Below are 12,855 nucleotides of genomic sequence, written 5' to 3'. Positions count from 1 at the left end.
TAAATGCAAAGGCCACTTTGTTGCCAATATATTGTAATATTATAAAGACCACTAATACCATGAAGTGGAAGAGGCAGTCCCAACTGTCAAGATGATAGCACGTTATGTATTTTGAAATTAATTTGCAGAAGACAGTAAGGATGCCCAGTGACACTGCTGTGCTTTACCTGCCTTTTGCATAACCTTTGCCAACTTCTCACCCCCTCTCAGGCCTAGCCCCCTCGATGCACAGCCGACTAACTAAAACTGCATCCCAGGACCAATAACCTCACTGGAAGAGGTTTTTAGAGCTTTACCCTGTCTGACTGAGGATCTGATTGAGGGTAAAAAGAACCCATAACGTGGATGTGTGCCTGTGCACACATGGAGACAAACCAAGCTATCTGCAGCTGAGACGCAGCAGCTCACTGTCTTTTTAAATGCTGATTTCCCTTTTACTGAGAGTCATTTTTGGCTGCCTCCTTTTCTTTCTTGATTGCAAAGAATTACACTTCAGCTCTTTTAAGCTTATGAAAAACTTGAAAATTAGCAGCATTGAGTAGTCGATTTGTCAGGAGCTAAAGAAGTAAATAATTAAAGTTTATCCTTAGCACACGTTTTAAAAGAAAATTTAAAATAACTGCTTGATCACGTGCATATGTTTTTTTCCACCCCTTAACTGAACATTGAAATTATCTCAGAGATATCTTAGTTCTTCTGATACTGTGGTATTGCTCAGTTGAATATCCACTGCCCAGCACATGCTGCTTTCATGTCTTCCGACTTCACAAGCAACCAAGAAAAACTTGTATTTACTTACTGGAAACCCCGGGGGTCCTGGTGAACCCGGGGGACCCTGATGTCCTGGTGATCCTGGATAGCCTCTGTCTCCCGGTGGCCCAATGGGACCCACATCTCCCTTTTCTCCTGATGGGCCAGGTTTCCCTCGTTCGCCTTGTGGACCTTTGTCCCCTGGAATACCCTGATCTCCCTGTGTAAAATAAAAGCAGAAGGAAAACCATTGCACATAGTAGAACAAAGTAGGAAAAGTCACCCAAGAATGCTAAAGAGAAACTTCTTCCCTGTTCAGAAACAGATTTTACGAGTCATGCAAGGAAGCTGATTTTACAGGTGAACCCTCATCACTGAAAACACAGCAAGTAATGTTTTGTTTTCTTACACTTTTAATGTTGAGGTCAATAACCAAAAAAATACCTTGAGACTGTAACTCAGTTTTCAAGGTCAGAACTTGGGTGCAGAAGATTTATAGCCCTTATACAAGGATTCATAAACATCACATATGGCAGAGGTAGAATTTAGGTGCTCACATTTTAGGTGTCAAAATCATCGCATCATCTCACACCTATAGTTTTATCCTGTGTGGTGGGTTGACCTGGGCTGGCTGCCAGGTACCCACCCAGCTGCTCTCTCACTCCCTCTCCTCAGCAAGACAGGGGGAGAAAATGAGACGAAAAACTTGTGAGTCAAGATAAGGACAGGGAGATTGCTCACCAATTACCATCAGATTAATTTAATTTATTGCCAATTAATAACAGAGCAGCATAGTGAGACCTTCCTCCAAACCCACTCCCTTCTTCCCAGACTCAACTTCTGACTGTTCTACCTCCTCCCCCGAGTGGTGCAGGGGGATGAGGAATGGAGGTTGCAGTCAGTCCATAACACTTTGCCTTTGCTGCTCCTTCCTTCTCACGTTCTTCTCCTGCTCCAGCATGGGGTCCTTCCCATGGGATACAGTCCTTCATGAACTCCTCCAGCATGGGTCCTTCCCACAGGCTGCAGTCCTTTGGGATTGGACTGCTCCAGTGTGGGACCCCCATGGGACACAGGTCCTGCCAGCAAAGCTGCTCCTGTGTGGGCTCCTCTCCACGGGCTGCAGGTCCTGGCGGGAGCCTGCTCCAGTGCGGGCTCTCCACAGGCTGCAGCTTCCTTCCAGGCACAGCCACCTGCTCTGGCGTGGTGTCCTCCAGGGGCTGCAGGGTGGATATCTGCTCCACCGTGGTCCTCCATGTACTGCAGCCGAATCTCTGCTCTGGTGCCTGGAGCACCGCCTCCCCCTCCTTCCTCACTGACCTCAGTGTTTACAGAGCCGTTTCTCTCACATTTTCTCACTCCTCTCTCACAGCAGCTGTTGAGCAGTGTTTCTATCACAAAGGTGCTACCGCGTCACTGATGGGCTCAGCTTTGGCCAACGGAGGGTCTGTCTTGGAGCCAGCTGGAACTGGCTCTGTCTGACATGGGGGTAGCTCCTGGTGTCTTCTCACAGAGGCCACCCCTGCACTACCAAAATCTTGCCGTGTAAATCCTGTCAGACTGCTAACACGACCACGTAGTCAGGAAAGTCAGCGTGACATGGAAACAACCTCAATGTGATTACATTCATTGTGTTTCTCTTAAAAGACCTATTCTGTCCAGATTGCAGACTCCTGATTTCTAGTTTTAGTTTACACGCGTTAATACTTTGGAAAAAACTCTAAATATGCAGCATATTAAGGATTTCCTACAAACATACAGCTAATTTAGTTATTCAGTAGAAAAAAAAAAAGAGACTATATGATGTGATACCCAAAAGACACCTGCAACCTGTGTCAAAGACTCTCAAATTTTCAAGTCGATGGGAGCAGGAAAGGGTGTGTTATGTGCATTGGGGGAATTGGAGGAGTAATGTTCTGATGGAAGAGGCATACTTTTTGAGTTTCTATAAATTTTGAGGTTTATAGGAAAAAGTGTTCTGTCCTGCATACAGCTACTGCATCAGGATGTGTATTGCAACACCTTGAGAAATTCAGGGCAGAGGAAGGTCTCTGACTGAGAAGCAGAACTTTTGTGGTCTTCAGGAAATAGGCTCTTTCCTGGCCTTCACAAAGTTTTTGGATCCAAACCCCCACCTCCTGCTTCACTCATAGCAACATGAAACATTATAAAATTGAAGAACAACTCCTGTTCTACCATATGTTATTGCAAAACTTGAAAGAGGTAAAGACTTTAATATAATTTTTTGTTTACTAATTTTTTTTGAGATTGAAGTCGAGAACAGGGAGCCACTGAACAAGCCATTTTGTCTGATAGTGCTTTCAAATGAGACCACACACATGCACCCACATAGATAAAAAAAGCTGTCTGAAGGTTACTATATTTACAAGAAGCCTTCATTAAAAATGTATTTAAGGCATAGATATACATACATAATTTCTCAGGTTTATAACCCCGCAGAGTAGGTATGGAAAATAAAGGAAAATGCAGGTTTCCCTAAGACCATGGTGCTATGGCAGTGGGAAGCTGATCCTGGAACTGCTTTTCTTCTAAATTATTCCCATTTTACAGGTTGCCAACTTGTAGCCACTTTTCAAACAAGCATTTATAGCTGCTTCCAGTGTTTTCTTCATGTTTGAAAGAAGCTCCTTGTAAAAATTAATAAAAATAGGTTGCATCTTCCTCCAGATCCCTCTTTAAACTCTCCTTCACTACGAATTGTACAAAAACCAGAGTAGGACATTTACATTTTGCAATCTCTGCCTCCTGTGCTGATTTACACAGTCCTTCTCCTTTCTAGCGTTATCTTATCTCCTGCATTTAATGTTGTACTAAACTACCTGCAGGAGGAGGAGTTTTGCCTGGGTTTCTACATGCAGGCTCCCAGTCTGCAATCAAGGTATGCAAATAATAGCAATAAATGAGCCGGCCACCAGTACTTTAATCTGTTGTTGAAATGACTTGAAAGGCGTATTTCTGGTTGGTGTAAACCACATGTTTTCCACCAGTTTGTCACAGTAGTGTTTAGTCACTCAAAGGATGTATAAGATTATTTCAGCCCAGGTGACCTCTTCCTTCTTAAAATGGATTCTACATGGATATACTTATATTAGACATGAAAACCTCAAGAGTTTTATTCTGTCCTTCCAATTTTGATGCTTCTCTTTTCTGTAATTGCAGCAGCTGGTCTCAAATCGAAGGAGAACGCTGTACGGAAGTAATAATAATGGCAGCAAGAAAACCTTGACTTTATGTTATTTTCTGTAATCATTGCAATCTTTCTCACAAATGCAGGTCTGTAATCAACTCCAACTCCCCCACTGACCTTACCCAAGATGCAGACTTCTGCTGTGTATTTTGCCATTCTTTCTAATGCAGATCTCCCATTGTTTTCGACAAACCTTTTCTCTTCCTGCAGAATTGTAAGGAACAACTGGCAGCTTCCTGAAAACTGTATTCAGATACCGCACTGGGCATATTTCTACCTTTCCTGTTATAAAAGGCTGTGAGAGATTTTGATTATCACTTGAGACAAAAATACTTCTGGAAATCGATTTATTTTTTAACATGTATCTATATATTTCTTTTATTTTTATATGTGTGTGTGTGTGTGTATATTTATTTATTTTACTCTGTACAGAGAGAGCTAGATTGCGACATGTTTGCCAATGATCCCAGATGTGAGAGCAGATTCAGGCATCTGTGACCTCTCTGAGAGCAAGCATATATCCATATTTACATCTAGAGCTACGTGTACATGTGTGTATGTATGTACTCTGTCACCAGTGAGACTGGAATAGAATCCTCTTCTCTTACCCTGAAGCTTCCCAAATGTCACTCCGATGAAGCAAGCTAAGGCTGTGTCTCTGTCTGTCAGAGACTTTTTCAACATCCTCCTCCCTGTCAGTATGTTTCAGGGTCACGCACTTACAGGTCCAGCCTCCTCCCCTGGCTGTGTGTGGGCAGGACTATTTGCAGGGCATTCAGGTTGACACTGAGAAGGGCACGGCTGAGCGGTGTGATGCAGTACACAGTAGGTAGTACAGTCAAGAAGGTTCTTACCTTTATTTGTGTCCTTAAAGGCAGAAACAGAACATTGCACACTGTTCATTTTTGTAAGGGACAATTATTGTAATAATGTTTAAAACCTCATGTCTCCTCAGTGTCAGAAAGCAGCATTTCCTTTCCCAAATTACACAGGGAGGTGCTTTTCTGATTCATCAAATAAAAGTGGTATCAATTGGATTAGGAATCAGGGCTTTAGTAGCATTATAACAGGAGCAGAGTATGTGCTAGGATTTTCTTTGCTCTAGCAAAATAAAGATCATCTCTCACCTCCTGTAATGATTCCTCTCCACCATGATCTTGTTACCGTGAACAGAACTGTCTAAATATTTTGGGAAGCAGTAAGGTATTGCATTGGCATTCCTGCTGCCTAAGTGTAACAAGCTTGTTTTGTACAAAACCTGGTTTGTGCTTGTGACATACAAAGATCCCAGGGATGGTGACAGGGCAAGCTTCATAGCTCTTGCAGTGTCTGACAGCAAGCATCACAACAGGATTAGCTACTTCCTAATTTTCAACTTGTTGATCAATTTACACTGTCCAGGCCAACTGTGTTAGAAAGTCTATAAAACGTGTTTTTTGTCTAAATGCAAAAGTCAATTCAATTCTAATCCCTTAACTAAGGGCTTTAGTCCTAGACAGCCCTTTGTCTAAGAGATTGCTTGAAGTTTACAGAGAATTAATTTCAAGGTTTTGCCTGTAAAATATACTCTGATGAGGTGCTTAGATGTTCAGTAAAAAGAAAAAAAGTTATTAAAATAAAGGACTTACACGTTCTCCTTTGGGTCCTCTGTCTCCTGGTCTCCCCACAGCACCCTGAAAAATTGTTTTTGAAAAAAGATAAACATATCACTTAAAGGCTTTTTTGTATATTCATCTGTTAGCAGAACTGAAAGCAACTGCCTAGGATTAACAGCTACGGTATCTGTGAAGAACAAAATACAGTAGTATGCAAAAGCATGTTTTCCTACCGGAGGACCTGGCAATCCATCTTTTCCATTGATTCCCTAGGGGGAAAAAAAAAAAAAAAGCTTATGTATATGCGTTTTAGAAATATAAAGCGTAAAGCTCAGTATTTAGTGCTGGTATCAGTACATATTCTGAAGCTGCGGGGGCAGCAGTTTTGGTGGTTATGATATAGAAATACAGTCTCGAGACGTGAAATAACAGAGCTCAGGGTGATACTGAACTGCAAGCACATTAAATCTGAGCTGAGAGCCGAGCAAAAAATATCCTCAGCGTCAACATGTGTATCAGCTTTAATGGGCACATAACTTCAAATGACAAGTTATATGGAAATTCTGAAAGTGTGGAATATGGACCTGTACATGCACGTTTCCAGTCCCAGATAGTCATTATACAACCATAGAAGAGATTTCTTTTATTCTAGATATTAGGCCTGATGCCCTATTACCCTTCTGCTGTTACAGAGACTATGCCCTTAATAGTAAGCAGCCAAACCAATTCTTTGGTCCTTAGGGCTCATGGCATGGCACAGCTTCAGCCTCCTAGGCTAAACGTATTTCCTTCCCAAAGGAGGGTGGTCCCATTCATTCCACCTGGTCCCATTCATACCACCTGCTGGAAGTGGTCCCAGGCCCATGTTATCCCCCAGACTGGAATGTGACATTATCTGAGAGTCGTAGTGGGCATGGGCGAAAATAATGTCAGAGAGTATGTTAACAATTGCACAATGCCAGAGAGTTGCAAGGTATGTGCTCCAGCACTGTGTGATTTGCTGGGATACACATGGATCCGCATATGCAGCAAACTCACTGCTATTTTTGCTGAGCGAGAAAGAAGGACTTGCATGAGCAAAGACACCATTTCTTTCCCTCTCATGCTGCAAAGTGGAGTTTTGCACAGATTAGGCACCTTGGGCCAATTTGCTGCTGAAGTTACAGAAATTGTCTCTTCTTTCAAGACAGAGGCGTGATGTGGAGATGTGCCGACAAACTGAGAAGGTCTGCTTCTCGTGCTTGTCCCCAAAACATCAAGCTTTGGGCGAGACAATGAGTTCTGCCTCATCCGAGCTGAACCACTTTTGGAATATCAACTAGGTTGTTTTAAACCAGCTCAGACAGTGCTGACTACACTGCTGGCACACTTTTATTAAATAAAGAAGTCAGATTAGACATATCCTAAGTGAACAGTAAATGCTTCAGCTGCAGTGTTGCATCACCTGTATACAGAAGAGTTATAAAGTTTATTCAGAGTCATGAAGCACACATTTCTCTATCTAAACTGAAACTGAGAATGTATTTTGTCACCCCATCCTTTATAGACAGTGTTGAGTATCTGAGTTAATATTTTCCTTCTGAAAAAATATGAGAGTCTCCTTTATGTCAATAGGATCCAAAGGACCCTCATAAGACCTTTAAAGGCAACATCTCAGTAACATTAACTATTAAAACATCACAATACTAGAAATTGTTGACTGGATGGTTAATATTGAGCACTGTAGCTCTAAGTGTTCATCAGATGTTACCTAGCCTAGTGCAAAGCAGGATGTAAATCTCATTTCTTTTGTAACTTCTGATAAACTAGGACATATCCTTTGTAATGAGCATATATATTCAGTATAAAATTGCTTACTGGTTTTCCTTGTGGGCCTTCTGGCCCGGGGAAGCCTATGTCTCCTATAGGTCCTCTTTCACCCTAAGAAAGAAAAAAAACACACATATAAATCTATATGTAAAATACTGCATTTGGTGTTTGAAATATTTGTGCATTATCATAACAGTCCAGAACACAAATTTGTACTTACAGGTTCCCCCGGCATCCCTGGGGACCCGGGAGATCCCGGCTTTCCCTGCAAAAAGAGAACATTACAAATCCAAATTACTAGGAAGCAAAACATAATTTCTCTTAGGTCAAAAATAAGAGAGGATACATATTTGAGTGAAATATTCATGTTACTGTTCATTAAATGTTTTAAGAGAGGAAAAAGTAATATTTTACCAGATTTTTTTAACATTTGAGCCATGTTAATTTGGCTCTTGTGTACAACATAACGCAATCACTTGGTCATCTTTGCTTCTAACAGCCTATCTGGTTCAGCCCCAGACAAGAATTCATTGCCCTGAATCTACGTTTCCTGGAAATATCCTTTGATCAGATCTTCAGCTGACTTGTACAAGTGAGGGATCTAACACATCAACGCCAGTGATATCTTCAGGAACAAGAGGACTGAGGATTCGTGTTAAGGAAATAGGCGTCAGTGGCAATTCTTGCAGAATCTCAGTATAAGCTTCCCTGATAATCCCCCTCAGCAAAAAGCCAAAGCTAAAAGGAGAGGTTTATATTCCCAAATGGGAAAAAGGGTCCACTATTCAATCTAGGGAATAACGACAGGCAAGGAGGACAAATTGTCTTCCAGTAAGATATGTGGATATATTTCAAAAACTCTTCCTAGTCTACTAAAAAATATTGTCTCTTATATGTCTATCACTTTGCTAATTAAAACTGCTTAGCATAAAATGTTAAAGCAAATAATTAGTTTCAGTGGATTTTATTAGAATTAAATGTAATCAACAGAATGCAACTCAATCAGCAATGAAGGGAACTCATTAAGTATTTCATATCCAGCTAGAATAGAGAGCAACAAGATGAAGACTTGGAAGATACCCACTGAGAAATACACGAGGAGTGAAAAATTGTGATCATCCTAACTGGCTACTGCATTATTGATTCACAGCATGAAATATATTTCAGAGCAACAAACTTTGAGACTCTTACACGGGCTATAAACCTCGGAGAAATACTTATCTTTTTCCCCTTAAATGTGTAATTTTACCTTGTTTTAGGATAACTTAATTAAATTAAGCTGTTTAAGCTGATGTTCTCTCTTGGAAATCCCAGTAACTAGACTAAATCAGTGGCTAATGGAAATGGGAATGCATAGACACAAACTTCTCTTTATTTCATGAAACACATATTTATAATCTAAAACCAGCTCCTGAATGGACTGGTAGCTGCCCAAATTTAATAATAAATTTATTTGCATATAAATAACTCCATATTGCCTCCTGAAATATGGATAAACTTTTTTATTAAACTGTGAATGCAATCTAAAGAAAAGTTGTCTTCATTTCCTTTAGGAACACAAATGAATAATTATAATTTCAATTTATCATTAGTTGCATTTACTTTCACCTACAAGAAAGTTTCTGGATGACTTTCAAAAACTTCTCTGAATACCACATGTAAATAACTGATAAAGCATTCTCCTAAAGCAAATGTTTGATTGACTTGATATGCAGATCCTTGTGGATTGCAATAACTAACATTCATAATTTTTCTTTATGATAGAAAGATGCTCAGAAATTTGTGTATGCCCCGGAACACAGAAAATGTCTTTATCTATATTAAACTGAGGCAATGAGAAAAATCTCATACGCTTTCTTAACTAAGCACATGCAGCTTCAGATTCCAGCTTTATCATGTATTCGCACCATTCCCTCCTGCCATTTTAATAATAGTATGAACCCTCAGTGGGATTAAAACTCTACTCTCTTTAGCAAAAACACATAATTTTCATACCTGCCTATAAAGCATTAGCCAAGCGCTGGCATTCCAAAAACAATGATCGAGATTACCCCTCAGCACCTTGCTTGACCCGTTTTTTCAGCTTCTAACAAACTGAACTTTCTTTAATGAATATACGTACCGGTGTCCCTGCTACTCCTGGAGTGCCAGTTGGTCCACGGTCACCCTGAAGAAAAGACAAATCTATACTTAAATGGTAACACTCAAAACAAGTTTGTTTGTGGATTCCCATTAAAACCTGAGGAAGATTATTCGCTGAACTGAAAATTAGGACAAAAGCCAGGTTTTGCTAAATGCTAATATTTATCTCTGCCACTGACTCATTTTAGAGACTTGAGCAAGTAACTTAAATCCTTTGTTTAGGTTCTCTTGCATAATGCCATAATTTCCATGCTATCCCTTATACTCTGCTTGAGGTCTTCCTTGAAAAATGATGGAAAGTCCCTGACTTATCTGTAGTTTTCTAAATGATTACTATTTGTGGTCATGACAACGACCAAAATTCACGTAGTGTAATTCACTATTATGTCAACATCTCCATATTTAAGATATATCTTCCAAAGAAGTTTTCACCTTCCTGCTACCCAGTCATCCATTTGCTGCAAGTCAGCATCCTCGATTTGCTTGTGCCATGGTCCTTTCAGGGCAAAGCTTCTGTCTTTAGCATATGGCCACCTTCATCTATGCTTTAAGTTGAGACAATGGCTTTTATGCTGGAGCTGATGAGGTGTGGGCACAAACCCATCTTTCTCTCTTGAGAGGACTATAACCCAAAGCAGATGGATGGAGCTCATCAGTGAAGAAACTCTAAACCCACTGCTGACATGTATTGGTCTGTAACACTACACTCTACTAGTGCAATGTTGGTTAAAAATGTTAGAGAAAAATCAGGTTCCTAGTTTCTATAATCATGTCAGGAAAGCCCTGACACAGTTAAAGCAATACTAACAGAAGAATATTTTTGTGATAGGAGTTTACGTTACCTGTGCCTGTTTTGCAAAAGCCCCACCAACAGAGCTATAGCCATGTTCTGTTGTACAGAAGAGCCCCAGGAGATGTTGGGATTTCTGGTTTCTGTTCTTATACCGAACACTGATTCATGTCATTCTCATAATTTTGTTCAGGTAACACAATGACAATTTTGGTAATTAGAAACACTTAACTCCATTATACAAAGTGTAGACACTTTGACAAGTGTCTGACCTTGTGTAGGAGGGAGAAGCTTGCTTACAGGCCACAGTTCAACCTTTCTTGCTCTCAAGACTAAGAGAAGTCGCTTAATGCAAGTTCACCCCTCAGTGAGGAACACAACGTGCACCTCGGGAACACTCAAGTACTGAGGATCTGCAGCAGGGTGTACTGGCTGGAGCACTGCAGTCTGTCCCTGGGGTCCTTCTGCACCCAGAACTTGTATCGTGGTGTCTTCCTTATACACTGGCTACAACAGTGTAGCTAGAAATTCCCAACACTTCCCTTCCAGCTTTTTTGCTTTTGAGGGTTATTCTGGTCCTTTCAGCGATGTGATTCACAGCACGGCTGCACAAACCACTGTGTCAACACAGCTGAGGGAAGGGACATTTTACCCCGAGGATACAAAGTTCTCAAGCCAGCTCATGAAATTACCACGAAATTACAGCCAACGTTGCCTGTGGAAGATGGCATTCTGTTACGCAGACGTACCTAATAGCTCTAAATTAAAAACCAGCATGCACTATCCCATTGGGACTGGCAGGCAGACTCTGGGATTCTGTTCATTTATTTGCACCAGAAGTGTGGAATTTTGACCGAATTTAGTTAAGGAAAGGATATTTTTGTTTGACAAAGTGCCAAGCACTCACTCAGCTTGTTTATACAATCTGCTCCACTGCTTATTCCCTTTATGTAATGCTTTTCCTCACTTTGTCTCAGTTAGACCTGTAATATTTCCCTGTGTTTGTTCATTTTGAAATCAGGCTAGTCCTTAACTGCTTGTAAATTTTAGTCTTCCAGAGCAAGAATCATGTAATTTAAACATCTACTGTAGACACCTACCTTAGATCATGTCAATCCCCACTCTCTGCACAAGTAGGAGTAATGTACAGTGATACCAAGAAACTTCATTTACACTGTTTTTTGATGAAAAATAACTTTCAGTAGACTTTTTTGGTACAAAGTAATCAAATAACATATAATTCAAAAAGGCTGAATAAATATTAAAATTTGAAAAAAAAATGTTTTCCTCCTTAAATTTAGAAGATATAGCAAAATCAAAGTGTTTCCACTGACAGCATATTTTCAGATTTTTTTCATTTCTCTGCTGAATTTTTTTGTGCTTTGCCATATTTAGATATGAATACCAAAATCTTGAAACTTTCAACATTTCATTACAAGCTTTTCTTTAAATTCATATCAGCCTCCGCAACTAATAAGTGAAAGGCTGAAACATGCCACAAGCTGAAGGAAAGGATCATTTCCTAGCACTGGAAGACAGATCTGAACTACAGTTCAGGATGTGCTATGGTGGCTTCATACAGGCACTACGGAGCGCAAGAAAAGCAAAACAGAAACAAGGGGCCTTGGCTAATGAGCGACAGTGCAAGAAGTGAGATTCTCGCCTTTGCCCTCACATGGAACAGGCTGCAATACAACAGGAACTGCAGGAAATCAGTCTCTCCCTCTATTTCTACCATTTCCTATATTTTTACACTAATCTGAAATAGCCTTTTTTGTATGCAAATCTTGCATGCACTAGGTCTAGACTAACTCAGGTACAAACTTCTCTTTGGATCTGTAGCTATGCCCTCCGTCTTAGAACAAGACAGAGAGGCTGTAAGCAGATGATGTTCAATAGAGAAGAAGAAGTAGCGGCCATATTTAGGAACATGTTAATTATATTATTATCAAGTGATATAGTATAAACTATATATAATACAGCATATAGTAATATTCTATCAACTTAAGAAAATTAAATACTACAAGACCTTCTACATACAATTTTCCATTTATGGAAAATGAATGTTTTAGATCCACAGTAAAGCATAAAAAACCCAACCAGATAAATATGCAAATCTAGAAATATTAGTTTAAAAAAAAATTCAAACACAGTTTCAGAAAACATTTAACTGTAGATAGTTGCCACTAAGAAGCCATGAATTCTTTTTAAGAGTCCTACCTTTTCCCCTGGGAGTCCTTCAAGTCCTGGTAATCCCATTGGTCCTGGGTCTCCCTGTTTGTTTTTTTTTTAATTAAAAAGGATTGCATAATTAGAATTTCTGAACTCTACATGAGAAACATGAGAAACTACTCTGAACAGCAAGCAACAGCAGATTATTTAACTTGGGATTAGTATCGAACAGATTTTGTTATGCCCTGGTTCAGTAATCTGCAAATTAAGATTTTCCAGAGGCACCGCGTGAATATTTGGATTAATGGTTTTAATTTTAATGAAGAATGTAATCCAGAAGACTCCCATCAAGTGTTCTCGCAAACCAAGGTCAGCTCTAAAGCACCTTC

At 40.0% G+C, this 12,855-nt stretch overlaps 1 protein-coding gene across 1 annotated transcript in view; it reads right to left on the bottom strand.

The window, feature by feature from the left end:
- COL19A1 (collagen type XIX alpha 1 chain) overlaps positions 1-12,855 on the bottom strand; it is a gene marked incomplete at its 3' end in the record, with an annotated part of 197,051 nt that overhangs the window by 9,855 nt on the left and 174,341 nt on the right. The window contains exons 40-46 of the mRNA XM_081998313.1: positions 12,515-12,568; positions 9,485-9,529; positions 7,583-7,627; positions 7,411-7,473; positions 5,787-5,822; positions 5,587-5,631; positions 800-970 (exon numbers count right to left, since the gene is read on the bottom strand). Coding sequence (XP_081854439.1) covers positions 800-970; positions 5,587-5,631; positions 5,787-5,822; positions 7,411-7,473; positions 7,583-7,627; positions 9,485-9,529; positions 12,515-12,568 — 459 coding nt within the window. The remainder of the gene's footprint in view (positions 1-799; positions 971-5,586; positions 5,632-5,786; positions 5,823-7,410; positions 7,474-7,582; positions 7,628-9,484; positions 9,530-12,514; positions 12,569-12,855) is intronic.

Source organism: Phaethon aethereus, assembly GCF_964289735.1.
Source record: "Phaethon aethereus genome assembly, chromosome: 3".
In the NCBI taxonomy this organism is placed as follows: domain Eukaryota; kingdom Metazoa; phylum Chordata; class Aves; order Phaethontiformes; family Phaethontidae; genus Phaethon; species Phaethon aethereus.
The sequence above is the reverse complement of the archived record's forward strand: the minus strand, read 5'-3'. Positions and strand labels throughout refer to the sequence as shown.